General features: G+C 37.6%; 1 protein-coding gene across 1 annotated transcript in view; it reads left to right on the top strand.

Annotated features, from left to right (window-relative positions):
- pebp4 (phosphatidylethanolamine binding protein 4) overlaps window positions 1–19,983 on the top strand; it is a 104,444-nt gene extending 84,461 nt beyond the window's left edge. Inside the window, 3 exon segments of the mRNA XM_026269954.1 lie at window positions 4,286–4,331; window positions 4,951–5,067; window positions 19,650–19,983. Coding sequence (XP_026125739.1) covers window positions 4,286–4,331; window positions 4,951–5,067; window positions 19,650–19,741 — 255 coding nt within the window. The 3' untranslated portion in view covers window positions 19,742–19,983.
- The last annotated feature ends 2,866 nt before the right edge of the window (window positions 19,984–22,849 follow it).

The raw sequence follows: 22,849 nt of genomic DNA, 5'->3' as shown, positions 1-22,849 counted from the left end.
CACTCAAGTACCCACCCTCGAACATTTGTCTTCTGAGAGGCTCCGGTCCCATCCAGAGATTTTCCTCCTCCGATGTCCCAGTCATATTTCCTGGTCTCATCTCCTCTGCTGTTTTCAGCCAGTCCCCTGGATTCTTCTGCCCCACTGGTGTCATCCGCCGCTAGCTCCTCGCCTCAGGCTTCCCCTCCACCAGCTTGGTATTGCACCGAGTCCCTAGCTGCACTTTGGCCCTCCAGGCCCTTGTCTCCACCTCAGTCTGTCAGCCCGCTGACTCCGGTCCTGCTCTGCATTCCTTCATCTCCACCGAGGCCCATCTGTCCTTGGATTCCTCTGGGCACCCTCGTACATCCAGAAAAACCTTGATTGGTCAACACTTAGCTTCCACCATGGACTTCAAGGTCTCCGGCTGCACCTCAACCCACTCTCCACCCCTTCGGCATCACCGGGCTCGTCCCTTCCTCCGGTTTCCCCATCATCCTCACTCACTCCATCATCACCTCGGTCAGCCGAATCCCTGGCTCAGCCTCTGTCACGGGAGCCAGCCACTGCACCTTGGGCTTCCAGACCTCCGATTTCACCCTGGTACATCAGCCTCTCTGCTCCACCGGTTCCTCCTATCACCTGGTTCCGCCTCTGTGGATCCGCTTCTAGGTGTTGCCCAGTCCTTTGGCCAAAGGTACTCCCTGGTTTCTCCCACCGACAGCTCCACCATGGTGTTGGTCTCCTCTGATTTCTCCAGGTTCCAGTCCCTCACCAGCACCACGCCATCCGCCAAAGCCTCTGCCCTCTTTTCTATCATCTACTGTTGTGGCATGATGTCACGCCTTCCGAGAGGGGGAGCTGATATCATGATTATGTTCAGTTTAGTTCAGTTCCTGTAATGTCTGTCATGAGCTCTCATTAGTTACCAGTTTCTGATTGGTAAATCCTTGTATAGATGCTCCTGTTTAGTTCCCTAATTTACCGTATGCATTTATAGTCCTGATTCTGTTCTACCCTTTGTCGTTTATTATCTGGTGTTATGTCTGTTACAACACCCATATGAAAGTCATTAAAGTATGAATCTTCATTTGCTTTCCTCGTTCCTCAACAACCCTTGACACAATGCTTCATTTGCATGATTAAGGATAACATTTCAGAAAACGTATAATGCAAACATTTGTCTTAATTTACTGTGATGAATCAACCATGGAAGTACGATGATCTCTGTACTCTATTCACCTGTAGTGTCTTGTCTTGAAATAAACATCTTAATTTTCATAATTCGTTCATCCGCATACTCGCAAACCTGTGTGTTTTACTTTTCCTCTGGAACACAAAATGAAAAATATGTAAGATTATTCTGGTTTTTGGTTTCCATATACTGTAATGAAAGTGAATGGGGACTGAAGTGGTCTGAAATTATTTTTAAAAAGCACCAAAAGTGATCTGGTCTGTCTTGAAATATACAGTAGTGTTAAATGGACCACTTTTTGGATACTTATGTTTTTGTCCTCATTTGCTCTTATTACATGGAAAAAAAACAGCTAGGACATTATTCAAATGTTAAATGTTTGCATATTCATACATATTTGTAATGACGTGGGGGAACAAATGACAGAATTTGACCCTTTCTATTCCTTGGAGCAAATTTGTCATCATTTGTTGAAGAAAAGTCCAATCTAAGCTCTCAACATTCGATGAAAATTGACAGAAGAGTTGATCTGAATTCCTCAATAAACCCCGACTGCATTCACTCAAATTGTCTGCATTTGCAGTTCCTCCCACATCACGTCTCTCAGTGAATGCTGGTCCTTGCAGGTGTAAATGTCATGAAAAATAAGTGTGACTCTTTTCCCTCCCACTGCATTGAGGCTCAAGTGGGTCAAATACATTCTGGGTCCCATTTCAGAGTCTCAAACATCCCCAGAGATTGTGCTCTTCGAGCGCTATAATGCAACAGGTTTTTAATGATGTTTGGCATCCTAAAATGTCTCTACGTGCTGGTAATGTAGTATTTTGCCATCTGTGTGCAATATGCTCATCAGTTCACTGATGTTTAATAATTCTATGCTCGTTGCGAAGTGTGAATATGACTCTCCCCAAAATATATCAGCACAAAGGAGCGCTGGTTTTCTGTAACGGGGCGAGTGTGAATATTTGAAGCAGACCAAGTGGGAAACCAAAACGAGCGCTTCACCCTCCCAGCACTGTTGACGACCTGTTGCCATGGCGACGGAGCTCAAGCTGGATTTCTAAATAAAGCCGTCTCTTACTTTGAATCTAATTGTTGCAAATGAAGAAAAGTAGCTTTGTGAAGTTCATTGTCTTCAACAATGTTTTCACACGAAGTCTCATTTCCTGAAGCTCACTATGCAACATGTCACCTTACACATGCTGCACAGTGACCTTCATTTGCATTCATAACTAGATGCAATATATATATATATATATATATATATATATATATATATATATACAACTCATATTTATGTTCAGATGTAGTTAGTGTATGTGTATATGTATCAGTGCTACTTCAGTATCCAGATATAATTATTATTATACAATATTATTTATTATTACTAGAAAGTCTTTATTTTTAGATTTTCATTTTAAATTTAAGTTTTAGTAATTTTTTGCTTTTTATTTTTTTTGTCATTTTGTCATCTCCAAGTTTGTATTGCCTGTGTAGTTTAAGTATAAGTTTAGTTTGTTAGTTACATAATTTAATCTAAATGAAAAATATATATATAAAATATATATATATATATATAATATAATTATTATTTTTTTTTTTATTATTGTTACTTTTTTATTGTGTGTGTGTGTGTGTGTGTGTGTGTGTGTGTGTGTTTTATTTTCAGTTCACCTTTTTTTTGTTACCTGTAATAGCCCTGGTTTGCACTACATCTGTTATACTTATTCTTAAAGTTCAAGATGTAATTGCTCTTGCTCATTTGTGGACTCTATAATTATGTGGTGTCATTTTATATATTTAAGTATTTTTATGATGTATATCTATTTACTGCTTTTCTTGGCCAAGTTTTTCTCGTAAGAGATATTTAAAGTCAACATAATATAAAAATTGATGCTGTTTACTTTATCAAAACACGTTTGGTCTCACTGTGCATGAATCATCAGTGCATGTTATTACAGCATGCAGGGAAAGAAGTGTTCATAATCTTTGATAAAACTATAATTACTTACACTGCTTATGAGTAAAACTTGACTTACCTGTCATATAGACACAACTTTACCATCCAGTCCATTGATAAAATCTAGTAAATCCTACATTTTCTTTTCTTTTTTTCCCCGCATTTTAATATTTAAATACAAAAGCAAATTGCATTGACATTAAATCTTAATGAGAGAGTTTTAAAAAACTTAAATTTAACTTTTGACATTTTGTCTCTATACTGTACTCCTAAAGCACCTAAACTTATATTATATATTATATATATATATAATATTTCATAATGTTTAATAAATGGGCCCACATTAATGAATAACTATGTGACATGACAGCAGTAAAGCTCAATGTTTCACCCAATGTATCGCGTCCCTGATCCACCTGAAGTAAAGGTGAGCCCTGTCTGTGCAGTTCCTCCATCATCCTGGAGGGGGCGATAGAGAGCAGAGCGTTTCAATGACAGGGTCTGCTTGATTGACAATAACAGACTGCTGACATTCTGACAAACCATGCTAGGCATTTATCAGCGGGGACTTCCCATTGAAAATAGCACATTCTCAGTATTTTTCATAGTGCTTCCTTATCTTTTTAAAGCTTTTATCTCACAGGCCTACTGTATGCGGTCTAAACTACAGTAATCTACAGCCTCGGCACAGAGGAATCAGATCCATTAGGCAAACATTCCAGTGGGCTATTTACAGTTAAAACTGTGCAGCATTAACTCTGCTTGAGGATATGGGTTTAAACACGACAAATATAGGAGTGGCCTTTGGGGGAGGAAAAAAAAAACTCCAAAACTCATAAAAAGCTCAGCGTGAATCTCTGTTCCTAGGCAACGGAAACTTAATATACAATTAATAATATGGGAACCTACTATTCTGAAATCCAGTCACTCTCTTCATTTGCCTGGGAATTGGCTTTGTCTGAGGATATTAAATACGGCGGATCCCGTCATGGAGGTGAGGCTCCTGGAGGGTCTGAGTGGCCCTCGGTGATGAGTGAAGGAGAAAATCACATCATTGTTTTCTTTCAGAAGCAGTGAATATGAGACAATGGTGCATGTACAGCGATGTCTGCTTTGACCGCACTCTGTTTCTCTCATGTGTCTCTCTGCAGGGGGAAGCACTACAGAGAGGAGACGTCAGCGCTGTTCAACTATCCGGTGAGTGTTTCTTCTGCGTGATTTTATTGCAATTGCACATTTGGAGTTAATCTAACCTCTGATCTTAAATATTAAACTTGGGATCTTTTAGTTTTGTGTAGCCAGACCTTTGACTAGATGGCAAAAAGTCAGATCCACTATGCCGCACTTTCTGGCCAAGAACCGCCCACTCAGACAAGAAGAGGCCGTCTGTGACCAATCACAGTTTGTTTTGTGTTTGCATACCATTTAGGGGTGGGATTAGCAATATCCCTTAAAATGTTAGCAAATCCTCCAATTATTTCCAACCTGGTACTTCGTTTTCTGGGTGGATTCATTAAAAGCCTATTTGCCCTTAATCCCTAATGTCGTGTAAAACCAGCCAATCAGATTAAAGCACACAGAATAAATGTGAAGTGTGCATCATATGAGCAGTGAGCAGACTGAGAGGTGTGCCATCTGAGGCCGGTTGTGCTAGTAACCACCCCAAAAACACCCTGATGCAGCATGTGGTGGACAAGCAGTCTACAGTCTATTTTTCTGGGACATTAAACCTTTGAAAATAGATTGGAGTAGGTGACAGTTAAATGAATACTCTTCGGGAGCTGTGAAGGGGTTATTGCTTGTTCTTTGTCTTTAGCATACACCCGTCCCACTCCACCCAAAGGCTCTGGATTCCACCGCTACCAGTTCCTTATATTTGAGCAGCCTGATGGCCAGAGCCTGTCCCTCAGCCCGCAGGAGAACAGCTCACGGGGTAATCACACACACACACACACACACAATGGGGTTATGCATTTCAAAGTGATGGTTCACCCAAAAATGATGGGGTCATTTACTCATTTACTTTCACTTATATAATAATGCACAAAAATGTTGTCCGAATTGTATGGTGCTTTTTTGGATGCTTGACAGCCAGATTATTTTATTTTATGGAAAATACAGTAGCAGCATGAACATTGTGCTAAATTTCAGTTATTTTGTTTCAGTTATTTGGTTCACATAGGTTTAGATTTTTTGGGTGAACTAGCCCTTTAACACTTAAAATACATGTCTAAGACACACACACACACAAACACTTGCATACTGTGTGAGCCCCTATTTTAGATTTTCTTGAAAATATTGGTCTTGCCATTCAGCATAGCTTGTAATTAACATCTCGACATGAATACCGCAGAGCAAGACATTGACATTTCCCTCTAATTTATATTTGATATAATTGCTCTGTAATTTAATGTTTATATTTGAATGATTGATCGCATAAAAGAGGTGAAGTGTCAATAATACTAAATACACACTAATATATTCTTACCGGTTACATTTCTGCACATCACAGGCTATTATTATTATTATATGTATATTACTGCTTTTCACATTTAAAAAAATCACACTTCACACACTTACAGAGACTGTGATTTCACGACTGACATGATCGAGTGTTTCTTCTCTTGTTATACGGTACATGATGACCATATCCTGAAGACAGCAAACATCTCGCTACAAAAACAGCAAATGACATTGTTGCATTTGTCAGATGACACTATTTGTCACATTCAGTTCTTGTTCCAGCCACTGCTTGAACTAGTTTTCTTTATTGCTAATTGAGCTTTCCCACTGGTCCCTGTACCTACTGAAGGCTCGGTGGGTTTCAGCTGCCTGCGTGGCTTCCTGTACAGATGGCCTTATGAATTATCAAAAGTGTTTGATCTTTGAGAGCCAAGACAGTTCCCAAAGCTTATCGGACTTAAGTGAGTCAATTTAATCAGGGAAATGTAAATGCATTTGGTGTGTCTGCTTCAGGAGCTGTGTTTAGTGTGGATCCAGCAGCACACACCTGCCCAGATGGATGGATGGATAGATAGATGGATAGATAGATGGATAGATAGATAGATGGATGGATAGATAGATGGATGGATAGATAGATGGATGGATGGATAGATAGATAGATAGATAGATAGATAGATAGATAGATAGATAGATAGATAGATAGATAGATAGATAGATAGATAGATAGATAGATAGATGGATGGATTGATGGGTGGATAGATGGGTGGATAGATGGATAGATGGATGGATGGGTGGATAGATAGATAGATAGATAGATAGATAGATAGATAGATAGATAGATAGATAGATAGATAGATAGATAGATAGATGGATGGATGGATGGATGGATGGATAGATAGATAGATATAGATTTATCAATAAGGTAACTGAAAAAAAAATTACAAATGTTTATCTCTTTTTAATTTAATTTTTAATTTGTTTTAATTTGTTTTTTATTTTTTTATCCTGAGTAAAGAAGTTTGAATTGTGAGAAAAAAATTTGTGAAATATAATTTAAATATATTATAAATATAAACTGAATTCTGAGGGTAATAATTGTGAATATCTTATGCTTCAGACATTTTCTTCTCGCTATACTTAGGAAAAAAACTCAGAATTGTAAAAAAACAAAACAAAAAATGTCTGAAATGATTTTGACTAAGATTTAAGCAACAGATATATAAACTGATTTATCGACAGAAATTTGCAAAACACAGATACACTTTGTACATTGACCGTACCTTTATAGAGTCACTTGTGGCCATGATGCAGTGTTACACTTACAGCTTTGTCTTTGTCTGCTTTTTAATTTCAGTCTTTGACCTTCACCGTGCAGAGAAAGAAAAGAATAAAAGTCCTCTGGATTTGACTAAACCTTAACATGTCAATAACATCTCTCTTTCTCGCTTTCCCTGTTATTCGCTCTGTAATCAGTTAATTCATTTGATATTGTTTTGTCTTAGATTTGTATACAAATTTGTTTGTGCACATGCTAACTGCTAGGCCATGTAGTTTTATGGCCGCTTGTCCTTTATTACACACAGTATCTCTAACGGGATCAGGACACGGTGCAGACTGAAAGTCATCCTAATATAACAGAAGAGTCTTGACTCAAAGCATTGGCCTCTTTCAAATGTTTTATTAAGAGTCATTTGTAATATTACATTATTTAAAACTAAAAGACGCAAACAAATAATGATTTTTGTCCAGCTCTTGTTCTAATCACATCTGAAATCACATCTGACTCCGCCAAAACATATATTGTTATCTTGATGCCTAATTTGATTTCCTAATCATTTTGTCATTAGTATTTTTCATTGGCTCTGATCAGGCCAAAGTGATGTCATCAACGGACCCCTCCAGTCATTTCCTGCGAGTCTATCGTATTCTGATCAAATTGCTGCAACAGTCTTTTTGTATCAGCCCTAAGAAGTTAAATCAGGAGATATTACAATCATGCATAATGCATACTAACAATAATACTACTCCTTTTTTTTTTGTCTTCAATCTACCAGAAATTATATAATTCATTTATTTGATTTTTCTCATGGAGTAGAAGGACTTGTGTGTGAACTAGATGTTTGCAGAAAATATGAATGGTTCTCCACTCGTGGGTGGTTCCTAGTCTGTTCTGGAAGGCAGTTCCTTACTGGCTCAAATCAAGAGTTGTGGCTTTTTTAAACAAGTAAAGTGTTGTTGTTTTTTTAAGTTTCGTCTGCAAGGCGTCAATGCATCAAGGCATCAGCTGATTGCTTAAAATATCACACCTTCTCAAACAAGACACGTGATTTGAGGTATGAGTCATGTTCGAAGCACAAATACATATTATTTAAACTTGATATAGTTAACCCTGGGTCAGTCTAAATTGTTAACCCCAGGTAAATTATGAGCAGTGTGAAACATGAAGCAAAAGCTCTCTTGATTCACATTTCACCCTGATCATAATTAACTTGGGGATAACCGTTATTCCTGTGTTTAATGGAATAAGATGGCGTTTCACACTGTACATTTCTAAACTCTGAGTTAAAGGTGCTGTAAGCAATTGTTTTGTCAGTACTAAAGCATAAAAATACCATGTGTTTGTAGAAATTTAGGAAATGTGTTACTTGTTTCTCTGAGAAACCGTGCTACAGCCAGTTATTCTACTTTGAAGTGTGCGTTCCGTGTCGGAATGTCTGTTTTTGTTTTAGTCTGTGTGACTCCGCCCACTGCCTGTTCAACCAATCGTATTTCAACAACCTGAGTTGCAATTTGGTGGAAAATACAATGTAATGATGCCATGGTAGCCATTAAATGAACTGCTCAGAGATTTAATATTTTACCCGACCTAAAAATTTGCTTTCATTTGAGGGTATTTAGCACCCTCTAACACCCCCAACTCTCCGGTAACACTTTAGTATAGAGACCAGTTCTCACTATTAACTAGTTGATTATTAGCATCCCTATTATCAACATATTGTTTGTTTATTAGTACTTATAAAGCACATATGATATTCTACAATGCATTAACTTAGCAACTACCATACTAATAAACATACCATAATAAACAGCAAATTAAGAGTTTATTAGATATTACATAGTTCAAAGATTATTAATACCGAGAATTGACCCTTAAATAAAGTGTAACTAATGCTCCAAATTGCAGCGGGCCATGGATTTCACAACGATAAATATGTCACCCCCACCCCGACCCACCACCTCACACTTTATTTTAACGTAATTATTCACTAGATATAAAACTTTTGCCTAAATAAACTATATTTTGCTTCTTATTAATAGTTAGTAAAGTAGTTGTTAAGTTTAAATATGGGGTAGAATAATGTAGACAAGGCATTAATTAAACTAAAGTGATACCCTCATATTTTACTGTTCATTACTGTGAAACTGCTTTGGAACAATCTGTATTGTATAAAGCGCTATATAACAATATGAACAAACTCCACTAATAACCGTGCACATCTGCGTCCATGTGGTGGTCCTGTCTACTTAACGTGTGTTTGATCTGTGTGTGGCGTGTAACCGGTCCCCATCTCTCATGTTCTGCTGACATTCATTGACTAATTGATCTAATTGGAGGGTTTGGAGCATTTGACTGTGGGTGTGGAGACATCTAATGATCATTTCCCACTTCCCCAACTCTTCGCTCGACACACAGTGCTCTAATGGTGATTCTCCATTTCCCCTGATGCTGAGCTCAACTCAATTTAGGCCCGGGCTTTGATCTTCAAGCGTACAGGGAGAGGTGTGCTTCATGCCTATCATTCGGCCTCGGCTGTGTGTGTGTGTTTGTGTGTGTGTGATGTAGGAGGAGAAATGTGGGTCACAGAAAGGACAGTGACAGCTGGTTGTTACACAATTGGCCATGGGTGGCATGCGGGCGGCAGTGGGCATGAGAGATGTGTGTTGGTGGGGAATCCCCACGCCTCCTCTGTGTCCCGTATCCTTCTCAATGGCTGTTTCGGTGCCAGGGGTTTCACAGGCCACGGGTCAGGCCAAGCGGAGGTGGCAAATGGGCACGTAGGGCCTGGCGTCCTGAGCTGCCAGCTGGCACACTGGTGTCTGTTCACACACACGTTTACATGCTGGCCTTCAGACTCTAACACAGGGCATACAACCCACTGCTTTGTACTCTCCCTAAACACTCCCCACCCACCCACCCACACACACACACACGCTGCCAGTGTAGTTATCTCAGAGAGGGATATTCTTACTGTCTCTCTCAGAATTGAGTGAGTGGGAGCCACCCTTTCATTCAGGTGCTTTACCTGTTACACACCAGTTGTGAATTGAAAGATTATGAATTTATGGACTCTTTGTTGAAGTATTAAATGCTATTTTAAAATGACACACAGCTGCTCATTTCATAGTGTCATGGCATAATACTTGTTTAAAAATACGTCTACTTACTGTAGATGTGATCTGTAAAAAGAAATCAGTAAAATACATGGTAAAAAAACGGCAGCTGTGGTTGCCAGAATTTTAAACCGTTTTAGGTTTAACGGTTTTAACTTAAATTTACAGTTTAATACTGTAATTTAACTGATATAATGTAATTAATATACCAACTTATTGAAGTACTGAAATCTGTTTTGTACCCTTGTAATACACTGGTAAGTCACGTGATGAAACAAAGCCCATCATACATAGTTGCATAGTGACATTCAAACACCATCATGGTGAGACTCATTAAACTGAAATATGCAATAAACATTAGCTTAACAACATTATATGTAACATACAACCCTAATAAAGATAACAGATAAGAAAAAAAAAGAGAGAAGAAATATAGTTATTTCAAAGAAAAAAACATCAAATTAAATTCTGGGAACGTCAGTTTACGTTTTTTCCCTGTAAATTTTAACAGGTTTGTACTGTAGCATTTTGACGGTTTTTACCGTTAAAATCACAGTCATTTTTTACAGTGTGAATAAGAGCTAAAGTAATGTTTATTTTTGTTTAGTTTTAGTTTAGTATACTATTGTTGTTTTGCATTACAAGTAACGCGAGTTATGTAATCAGATTACTTTTAACTTTACTTTTTAATAGTTACTTTTTCAAATAAGTAACGGCAGTTACTTTTTTCCCCCCATTTATTGATTAACAGCTCTCTTGTCCTCATGTTGAGAGAAATCGGGAGTAAGATTTTACTGTAGTTCTACTTTTACATTTGCCTAAAATATAACTTTTTATATTAAAAACAAGCAAGCAAGACATCCCCTGATTTAAAAAGTAACGCAAAATTAGCGCAACCCATTTGTAATGATAAAATCTCCATATTCATCTGGAAGAAGGAGGCGGGAACCGGCGCACAATCAAAATGAATACAAAACAGCGCACCAGCCCCTCGCGGACGACTGGTGCGTGCAAATAAAAACCAAAATAATAAAATAATGGCCCAGGCCTGGTCCTCTCTCGTCCTTCACTATAGTCGCTCCAGTTTTATATCCTTCCATCTCCTACGTGGGACTCGATACCGGCGGTGGGGCGCAGGTGTAGCTCATCTCCAATCACTACACCTGGCCTCACTCCTCGTTCCCACGCCTCTCGGCCCCGCCCCACTCGCCACACCATTATTTCCATAAAATGTAACTAAGTAACATAATTAGTTACTTTTTTAGGGAGTAACACGATACTGTAATGCATTACTTAAGCAACTTTTCCCAAGACTGGTTTTGAATAAATATGAATGTTAAGTATAATATGGTTATGAACACTGTGCATAAAAATAAATAAAGCGGATTAATATCTGCCTCAATCTGTTCAGTAATCTTTGGCATTTTAAATAAATACATAAATAAGATTAAACCATTTTATATATGCCTCTATATAAAATATTGTGCAATATTAGGGTTAACCCTAACCCCAGCTGGCCAAACAATATTTTCTAACCCCTAACCCTAAACCGACCCCTTACAGAAAACCTGTTTGCATTGTTACACTTTCAGATAAACCTCATTTAGTAAATGTATTTATTTATTCCCCCATGGGGACTGGCAATGTGTGTGTGTGTGTGTGTGTGTGTGTGTGTGTGTGTGTGTGTGTATATATATATATATATCTGCCTTAATATCATTGCAAAATTCTAAATATGGTTGGATATCCTAAATATCCAGCTCCCAGTGCAAATGACGTGGCGTCAATGCAGGAAAGTCTCTGTATGTCCATATACTTCATGAACTCTGTGCCTTCGCACTACATCTGTGAGCTTATATATAAATCACTGTTGCAGCTGAGCATCATATGCTAAGACAATAAGAGCCAAGTGAAAGTCAAGTGCTGGTCTTTGAAGTGTGAATACTTCAAATGAGAGAAGTCAGTCTGTAATCAGTGCAGCACATCTCAGTGTCAGCACTTCTCTGCTGCTGCACAGATCATGCCTACTCACACTGACTCAGATCTGTTAAGACAGGAAGACTGGGAGACCGAGAACATAGCTGTGCAGTGGGAAGTTACTATGTACTGTATGCATTCAAACATCATTGGCTGTGTTACTGTAACTGCGTCTTCTAAGTTCATTTGAGGTGACAAGTATCACAGTGTGGGATAGAATGTTACTTTGAAAAGTAAGATGATACATCACTGCGGAACTCCTAATATGTACTTCTGTTCAAACGTTTGGGATCAAGATGTTTTTAACAAGAATGCATTAATTCAATTTCAGCAAGAATTCAGCAAGATTCAGGATTCAAGATTCAAACACAATGGTAAATAAATTTACAATGTTAAAAAAAAGCTACTCTTTTGAGCTTTCTAATCAAAGAAACCATATAAAACTTGCCAGAAAAGAATATTAAGCAGCACAACTGCTGACAATAACAACTGTTGCAAATCTGCGTATTAGAATGATTTCTGAAGGACCACATGACACTGAAGACTGGAGTAAAGCTTTGATCACAGGAATAAATTATATCTTTAAAATATAAACAAATGGAAACCAGTTATTTTAAATTCAAGTAATATTTCACAATATTACTGTTTTCACTGTATTTTTTTATCAAATCAATGCAGCCTCGGTGAACTGATTGATTGTAGGCCTCAACTTATACACACACACACACACACACACAAAAGCATTTATGGGTGATTTTAACAATGTTTATTACAATCAGCCAGATTTAATCCAATAAGAGAGTTAATCCAATATTTGTATAGCATTATGAGAAATTTCTAAGGGATTTTATGTAGACTAGTCATTTGAAGTATAGCAAAATAGGAAAAAATCACTAGCATTTACACAAATCCTCTCTGGGTTAAAATGACCAGAACACAACATATAGATTATATATTGTATTGTATCATTTTACTTTGCTCTTAAAGTTAATTTGAATACTTTTGTCTATTTAATTTAATCAGAATGGACAATTATTGTTGAATGGCAATCAATGGAGAAACAGCCCATATTAAGGAAGCCGAAGAATGTTTTGCCTCCACCGCACGGCACTGACCATGAAGCAGATGTTTTGACCATTGAGTTTTGATGTGTACATCTATTCATGAAAGTGTGAGTCCCACAGAGATGAGATATGTAACTGTAACTGGACGTTTGGATAAGTGACTACCATTTTCCTCCTTTTCTCAGCTCTACAGGACCCATGCGCTTTCATCGAGACCCCTGAGAGAAACCGCCTCGTAGTCCACTTGAACAGAAATGTGTGAGCTCAGCACTGGTTACTGGGCTGTAATTGAAGCCATTAGCAGCACTGCAGTGTAGTAATGGACCCACATGAGTCTTCCTCCCACTAACTGATTCAGTCATTAATCAAAACCTCCTTCACCATACAGTCCAACAGCACCTGCCACGCCACATTTCCCATTTATTTCTTATTCATTCGGTGAAAATAAAGCAAGCTGTTGGGAAGAGCGTTAGCCCCTGCTGGTAGATGCTGTAACTACACCATAAAACATCTTCTCTCTTTGACAGCCATTCACAAACTTTTCGTTTCTTAAGTCACAAGTATATTTAAATATATTGAATGATGGACATCGGTCAAGTAAGATTAAATAAGAAATGTTTTAGCTTGGCTATACTGTCAAAAGTTAAAGATTATTTTATTAGAGTTTCTATAATTTCACGTTTAATCCAACAACCTTTATAATTAGGCAATAAAATGCTGCACGAGTGCAGAATGGACAGCTTTCTTGAATGGAGATCGATGAGAAGTGACGATGAGAGTCGGCAGTGCTGGAGTGGACTGCTACCGTTATTCGTTTTTGACAAATCTCTGTATACATTAGCGTTAGCTCTGTATACATTAGCGAGAACTCCTGAATATTTTCTCACAAATGCACACAGACAGACACCTCTGCAAGCATGTCAGTATTACAGACTTCAGATTCAGTAACGCCCATGCCAGATATGACACAATATCTATATTTCAGCTCTCTTTACAAAACACACACACACACATACACTTTAAAAGAAGTGTCTTATGTTCACCAAGGCTGCATTTATTTAATCAAAAATACAGTAACAACAACAATACTGTGGAATCTTACAACACATTTTTACTACAACAATAACCCCTGAACTAAACTTCAAAACGGGGGACTCTATCGATCAGGACTACAAATACTATATAATTCAAAATTCAGGACTAGAGCTATAAAATTGTCATTATTTTACACACTATACAGCCACTTCCTATTAAAAGGTCTGCCAATGTCGAAGCGGTTCTTATTCATTCAATGAAAATAAAGCAAGCAGTTGGAAATAGCATTAGCCCCTGCTGGTGGATGCTGTAACTACACCATAAAACATCTGCCCTTTGAGTCATTCAAAAACTGTTTCTATGAAGTCACAAATATATTTAGTGGTTACTAGTGGTGGTCACATACTATAGACCACTGTGGTGCTTATGTGGGAAGTTCAGGCTCCAATCTGATGTGCAACATGTTCTGATCACAGTAGCCATCTCTATGTGGATTTTTTTTTTCTCAGTTGTTTTCCAATACAAAATGACTAATATCCTTTATTATTATTTTAAATGAATATTGCATTAATATTTTAGTGAAGGAAAAAAATGTAATATGCTGAAAATTACTTTAAAGCAGGCCATCCAAAATGTGAGTTTGTTTGAGTTGTTTCAGGTTTGGAGAAATGTAGCATTATATCACTTGCTCACTCATGGATCCTCTACAGTGAATGGGTGCCGTCAGAATGAACTCTCAATTAACAGCACATCAGTTAACCTCTTGTGAAGCAAAAAGATGCATGTTTGTAAGAAACAAATCCATCATTAAAACATTCTTAACTCCCTAAAATACTAGTCCACAATACATAATATTGTTTTCTCCATTCTTGTCTAAATCATGAGAGAAATATGCACTAATGATTTGAGAAGAACCTTAATAATGGATTGGTTTCTTACAGACATGCAGCTTTTCACTTCACATGAGTGGTGTGGATTATTGTGATGTTTTAATCAGCTGTTTGGACTCTCATTCTGACGGCACCCATTCACTGCAGAGGATCCAATGGTGAACAAGTGATGTCATTTCTTCAAATCTGTTACAATGAGGCAACAAACTCATCTTGAATGGCCTTAGGTTGAGTTTTTGGGTCAACTATTCCTTTACTGCTGTCCAGCCGCATCGTCGACAGTGAATACCTTACGTGTGCCTCAAGATAACTTACCAAACTTACAGACTGCGTTTCCTGTATTGCGCAAATCGAAAGACAGACAAGAAAGGGTGGAGTTGAGTGGAGGAATAAAGTGCCGCATCACTCCCCACTTCCTATCTCTGTTTTCCATGAGTCGACAGATTGAGGAATGGAAAGAGACTAAATTAACCCAAACACACAAAGAGGCACGCTATTTTTAGAGCATTTGTAATTCGTCGCATTAGCCAACACTCTCCGCCTCCTTGACTCCATGATGACATCGAACGAGAGCTCTTAATAACCTGATACCAATAGCAGCAGAGGCCAGAGGACCAAACTGATGGTCTATTTCCCCAGTTAACCACAGCTTACATCGGGGCTTCCCCGCCAGCCTATTTTTGAGTCCTGAATAAACTATGAGCTGTATACATCGAATGATGTTTCGATTTTTATAGCAGTGCATAAACAGGTCAGCTAAACACTTGCCTACTTGCTGGATTGAACTGATGTCACGTTGTCATAAACCAGGCATAGTTTCGTTGTGACTCACTGGTGGTGATTCAGTCCGGTTGTTGGAGACTCGTACCCCTGATCTAGATCTGTCTGCATTAGCGATGTTTGCTACCACTGTCATACTGTTGCTCATACAGGAGGGATAGTATGAACTCTTCCTGCATATTTTTGTCCTGCAGACTTCAATGGTAAATCGGCTGTGTTGTTAAGGACAAGTTTGTTATTTCTCTTCAAAACAAAATAGTTTTCACCTAGTGCGTATGACAAACAGTTTCTGGTCCCCATTGACAGCCATACTTAAGTATCTGAATGTTGAGCAGCGAGCTCAATCAGCCTGCACCATCTAGAGATTCATGACAGAACTTGTATGTCTTTGACCATTGCATTGCTTTTTGTTATTTTTGTGTATTAAAATGTTTAAAATGTGACTAGACATGCCTTCATTCTGCTCAGGAGTACTGTTGCATAAGTGTGTGTGTGTGTGTGTGTGTGTGTGCTTGTTTTTGTGATATATCAGGACACAACTTTGTAAAATGACATGTGTATGACACAAGTATTACAAGGAGAGGGTGACTTATGAGGACATAACCCATGTCCCCAGTTTTCATAATGCTTATAAACCATACAGAATGAGTTTTTTTGAGAAAGTAAAAATGTAGCTTCCTGTGAGGGTTAGGTGTAGGGCCATAGAATATACAGTTTGTACAGTATACAAACCATTAAGCCTATGGGATTTCCCCACTTTTCACAAAAACAAATGTGTGTGTGTGTGTTTTTATTGAAAAAATAACATTTTAAAAAAGTGCATAGTCTCAGGCTCCTCTACATAAGGACTGTTGGTTATGTGTTACATCTGATGATGAGTGTCTGCTGGTCGCCAGGTACGTGTGTGTGTGTGTGTGTGTGTGTGTGTGTGTGTGTGTGTGTGCGCGTGTGTGTGAGATGCCCTGGCTGTAGTGGGGTCAAACAGGGGTCGTGATCTGCAGAGGCGGAACATTATCTCCTCATGTTCTCAGGTCCAGAGGCCTAAAGGTCACATGACCTCATAATGCCGGGTCACTTTACTCCATTTCTAACACTCAATTAGAGGGAAACCTGACATCTTCACACACAACACAAGAGTCACATTCACACACACCTCTCTACTGTATCTCACATTCAGCACTTACAGTTATACACATATCTTCACTGACCAATTTGAAATCTGTATGATTTTCTTTCATGTGCAGAACACAAAAGATGCTACTGTATCATTTCTTTAGTCCACAAAACAGTTATAGAATATATATATATATATATATATATATATATATATATATATATATATATATATATATATATATATACACACATATAGGTGAAGTTAAAAGTGGATAAAAACACTTCATCTGATATTTGCTGTGCTCAGAGCATTATGAAATGAAATCATGTTTTGGAGGTTACAAAAAAAGGTCAGTATTTTCAGATCTGTCAGGTGTTCTAACAAATTTAGCTACCAAGTAGCCTTTTATTTAATTAATATTACTGTATCTGCAAGTACAGATTTTGTTTTTATTTTAAGTTTCTTTAAACTACAAGTGCACGTTGAAGATTTTAAAGGGACAGTACACTCAAAAATGAAAATTGTCATGATTTACTCAACCTTAAGTTGTTCCAAACCGGTGCAAGTTTCTTTTTTTCTACTGAACACACACACACACGTGAAAAATTATATTTTGAAGAATGTGGGTAACCACACAGTTTCTGATCCCCACTACGTTTTTCCATACTATGGAAAAATCAATGGCTGCCAAGAATTGTGTCGTTACCAGTAATATCCGCAATCTTCTCATACAGGTTTGGAAACAACTTCAAGGTGAGTAAATAATTTTCAGGTGAACCATCTTTTGAAGCACAGGTACAAGGCAGCCAACTTTTGTGTTCACAAGTTTAATTCCTAGGGAACAAACTTGCTAAAGTGTATATACTGTACCTTGACATTGCTTTGGCTAAAAGCATCTGCCTAAATGCATAAATGTAAGGTTAAATGGGTATAGCTGTTCATAGACAGTGTCTGGAAAGCTATAAAGGCGCAAGAAGCGGTGGAAAGCAACCATGACATTTTCCTTTAAAGTCACACTTGCAAACTCTCACACCCACTTGCATTCAAACATACAAGCAAGTACACACACACACACACACAGTCACATTTGATCTTTCCAGGATGTGGTTCATGTGCTGTGTGCACGGACGGGGTTTCCCTCCTTACCACTACAGCATTTCCGCCTCGGCCGCGTGTTTGTCTGTGCACACAGCTAGCGGAAGAAATTGCCTTTTTAATGGCCATTGTTGCTGCTTTGCTTTTGTTCTGCAATATACTTTTGATTGGTTGAAGGGACAAAGTATTATTTAATTTATTTATTTGTCCGTTTTACAAATACCTTCTAAATATCTCATAGACTTCGCCTAGTTTTGTAAAGATTTCACCAGTTTGCTTGATGTACACAAAGATTAATTAAAGAGCCTCTAAATTCAGAACTTAGCATTTTCAGTCTTGGACGCAGTCTTGTTGGCGCTTTATTCCAAATGTGATTTCACATTTGCTTTTAGGAATGTGGTTATTGCCGGAATTGGAGAAGTGATATTGTCATAGCAGCCGGAGTTACGTCTGGTATTTATCTGGTTGTCCTGCCAAAACGCTCTCTCTCATGTTGCCACCTCCAGCGCTGTGACAGGCTGTGTGTTTTATTTAGAGATGAGACGCTCGCAGTGATTCACAGCCCACCAAGGCCCTGAGACACGTGCGCCATTACAAGATTCTCCATTAAACACGTTCACTTACCGTTTGTAATGACTACATTGAAGCTCAGGCACGGGAAAACTCTTGAAAAGCATAGATAATAGTAAAAGGGACACAGGTTGTTACACGTGATGAAAATGACAGTGGGTTGAGGTTTGTGACAAAAGCCTGCATCAGTATAAAATCTATTACAGTGCTAAGCACTTTTCTTGTTATTTCTTTATCTTGTGGTAAAAAAAAAAAAATTACTAAAAATAATACATTTAGCTACATTTACACTTTTGTCCACAGCAACTTGCATTGTATTCATTGCATTGGATGCACATTTGATCAGTTCATGCTTTATGAGCTTGGAGCTGCTAGGACCATGCTCTACTTTCGAGTTACAGGAAGGCTACCTGACACATTAATATATGATATTTATTGATTTGTATTATTGATTTTATTTCTTCTGTTGTTTATTGGTTTATGTACAGCAACAAAGAAACAAATATGTTATAATAGCAATAATAACACAATCTAATAATGATGACGATAAATTTGATTCATTCAATTTACAGCAATGAACAAATAAATAAATAAATAGATAACACCTTACACAAAATATTTGATTTATTGAAATCACATTTATCTATCTATTTGTTTGTTTGTTTATTAATTCATGAACAGCAATAGAGGAACAAAAAGGTAGCGATAATAACACTAAATGTTTATTTATTTGTTTATCTACAGCAGTAAAGAAATAAATAACGGTAGTAATATAAAACACAAATGTATTCATGTACAGTATATCAATAAATAAAAACAATAGCAATATTTAAAAAAACTACTGAATAATAATACTAATTATTTTTTATTTATGTTTAAATGTCAATATATATACATATTGAAATGATAACCAAATATAATGGTAATATGCATGTATGTACGTATTCATTCATTCAACTAATTATTAAATTATAAAAAACTTTTTTTTTTCATCTTGTGGCACATATGCTTGAAAGAACTCATGCAATAGTTTGAGCCCATAATTTTCCAGCATTGATTTTCTTGTTATTATTTTCTTGTAGCATACAGTCACACACAAGAGCGGTGAAAGGCTTTGTTGTTGGTGTTCTAGGTAACTGGGATCTGCAGGCTTTTGTTAAGAGGTTTGGTCTGTCTGGACCAGTGGCTTCTCTTCAGTTCCTCACCCAAAACCACAAGGACTAGGACACCTCCAGCCTGCGGCTCAACTTTGACCTCTGGCCTTCACACACTCCGTGGCTCAATTTGTCCCAATTCTGATACTATATCAAGAATTAATGTATTTAGACATATTAATATTTAGGTGAATATTAAACTAATAAAAGATGAATTGTGTTGTTTCCCCATGTCTGAATTGTAACTTGTAGGAATGTGTTTGATGTAATATCACGTTCATAAAAATCTAAATAAAGGTCATAGTCCTATCAAGACTTCTTTTTCTGAATGTGAGCACCATGTATATTAAATGTTGTAAATATTAATGGGAAAGAAAAGGAATTTCTCCCGCACTCTAGCTCTGTTCCAGAACCTGCTGTAGTGTGCTGCCTACATACAGAACCGCCATCGTTAAGTATGGAGTGCTCAACAAAAGAGCTGACCTTTCTGTGCATGACTGGGAACATTTTGTACCTTATTTACTATTAAAAGGTACTTAAAGTTAAGAGTGCCCAGAGAGAAGCCATTTATTCATCTTCATCTAGGAATGCCAATGCACACATCTTTTCATAACAACATGGATGTCTGCAATGAAGAAAATGATCGATTTGATTGATATTGAAAATGGTGAGCAAGAGGTGCTTCGTTTATATGCAGCCCTAATTTTGGTTGTCATTTTTAAGTGACCAATATAGACTACTGCCACCTGCTGGTGTGGAGAGTTATTTCTCTCACACACTGTTAGCTGTAGACTGACTTTTTGGCCTAGCCCAGAGGAGACTGGTTTTCCTTTGCAATAATCAAAACTTGCTTCTTGTGAGACTGGTATTTTTCACGCTACGTCTACATCCTTCGTAATCCGCTGGAGGTGCCAATCTCTCATGAACACACGCACAACAGTTAGCAGAAGCTAGAGCTTATGTTATATATGGTTTTAAATTTGGAAATTTCTCTTACACAAACAAATCGATTCACTTCAGAAGGCCTATATTAATCCCACTGATCGATGTGGAGCACTTTTTAGGATGGATGGATGCACTTTTTTGGACTTCAAAATCTCGACCCATCCACTGCCATCATAAAGCTTGGAAGAGCAAGGACATTTTTTTTATATAAATCTGATTCTATTCGTCTGAAAGAAGAAAGTCATATACACCTATGATGGCTTGAGGGTGAGTGATATTTATTATTATTTTTTTGTAAACTATGCCTTTAAATGCTTTATTTTATGTGCTCTGCAAGTGATTCCAGCAGTTTGATGGTAGCATGTTGCTAAGCTAACAATGCTTTTATTAGCATAGAAAGATGTGGTACAAACACTTATTGGTTCAAATAATTACATTTAGATGTTACCAACACATTTGGGTCTTGAGTTAAATATATTTATAATCTGCATTGTTTTCTACTCATCCACCCTTTTGGATGGAGTTTTTGCAGTGTATTCTGGGATTGGGTTTTCCTCGAAGGACATGTGATGCAGGCTTTGGTTAAAATGAGGAAGCAACGTCCAGCCTTCAAACTTTGACAACACCGATATAATGCCTTAAAATACCATCTAGGTGGGCAGCTCAACAGATTTGAAGACAGAACTCAATACTTCCAGATCACAAAGACAAGATAGAGTCAAATCACGTGTGCACACACTCACACACACCACTACGGCTGCTCATAGGCATACTATCCCATGGCCTGCCTGCCTGATTCTGCCTGAAATGGACAGTCTGTTTCCCTGGCTTTCTTACATAATCCACCCTCACTTGTGTCGCATTCCTGTTTTCTTGGCAGTGTGAGCCGGCCCGGACTCTTCCAGACAGCTCTACACCACACAAACCAGCAGTAATGCTCTGAGGTCAGACATGCACTGGAGGTTCAACATCATGACTTCATGCCAATTTCGCAGGCCGTGTGTGAAAGATCGAGACGGGTGGAAAATAAAAGATGGACAGAAACAGAGGTGGTAAAGTAGCTTCAGCGCTGTCACACTTCAGAGAGAGTGTGTGGAAAGAGTCAAACTGGAGGCAGGAAGTACGTCAGGGCCAATAGAGGAAGTAAGGGGGGGGGGGTGTCGAGGCCACAACTCAGCCGGAAGCCACAGTGGAATTACGACCAAAATACTCTGCGCGTGTTACTTCGGGACAGACAGAAGGGGCACGGGTTCACACCGAGACGTTTTTTATTATTATTGCGGTTTCACATATGCACACGTTCACAATAAAAGGAAAATGAACTTTTTGTAAATTCACCTCTCTGGGTTTCTCAGACAAAAGCGGGTTTAGTCTCGCCCAAAATTAACGTTCGGTTTAAATTGGGCAAAGCATTTTCGTAGAAGGCTATTTCTGAGCAGGCTTATGTAATAATTATAGACATGCAAAACAAAGGCCGACTATTCCGCAATAACTAGTTTCAATTTATCTCAGACATGTTTACAATAGCACAGCAACTGCAGTACTATAACATTATAACATGCATACAACAGTAATATATGGATCAGTATGGGTTTATCTACATTTTGTATATTAATTCATAGAACAAAAATGAGACTTAATTATAATAATTGCAATAATAATTAAAGAAAATTATTCAAAAAGGTGTGTATATGTGTGTGAGTTTCAATAATAATAATATTACAAAATAATAAAATATATTCAGAATTATTATTATTAACAGCTGTATGTTTATTATTATTAATTATTATTAATACTGTTGGTATTGTAAATATAGTAATTATATATAACTATGACTAAACAAATAAATAAATATGATATACTCTATATTAATAAATGTTCTGCTTTCTTTTCTTCTGATTCTGCTGCTGTTATTCATTCATTTTATTCTAGAATATTATTTATAGCATGTAATCCCTGTTCACTTGTTGCAGAATTATATTTATATAATTATATGTAAAAGTAATAGTTAATAATGTACTGGGCCATATGTTACTATACGCACTGTTTAAATCACACAAGCTATTAATTGTTGTATTGTGCATCATAATGCATGTACTGTACTGTGTGAAGTCTGTAATGATTCAGAATGTGTATAACATGTAATGCCTCTCCGCTTCACTCCAGTGTGTGAGGCTGGGTCACAAAAGCTCGTCTCTGAAAAAAAAAAAACCTTCAGCTTTACTTGAGCTTT

The sequence above is a fragment of the Carassius auratus genome, chromosome 8, assembly GCF_003368295.1.
Source record: "Carassius auratus strain Wakin chromosome 8, ASM336829v1, whole genome shotgun sequence".
In the NCBI taxonomy this organism is placed as follows: Eukaryota; Metazoa; Chordata; class Actinopteri; order Cypriniformes; family Cyprinidae; genus Carassius; species Carassius auratus.
This window is presented reverse-complemented; position numbering and strand designations above follow the sequence as displayed.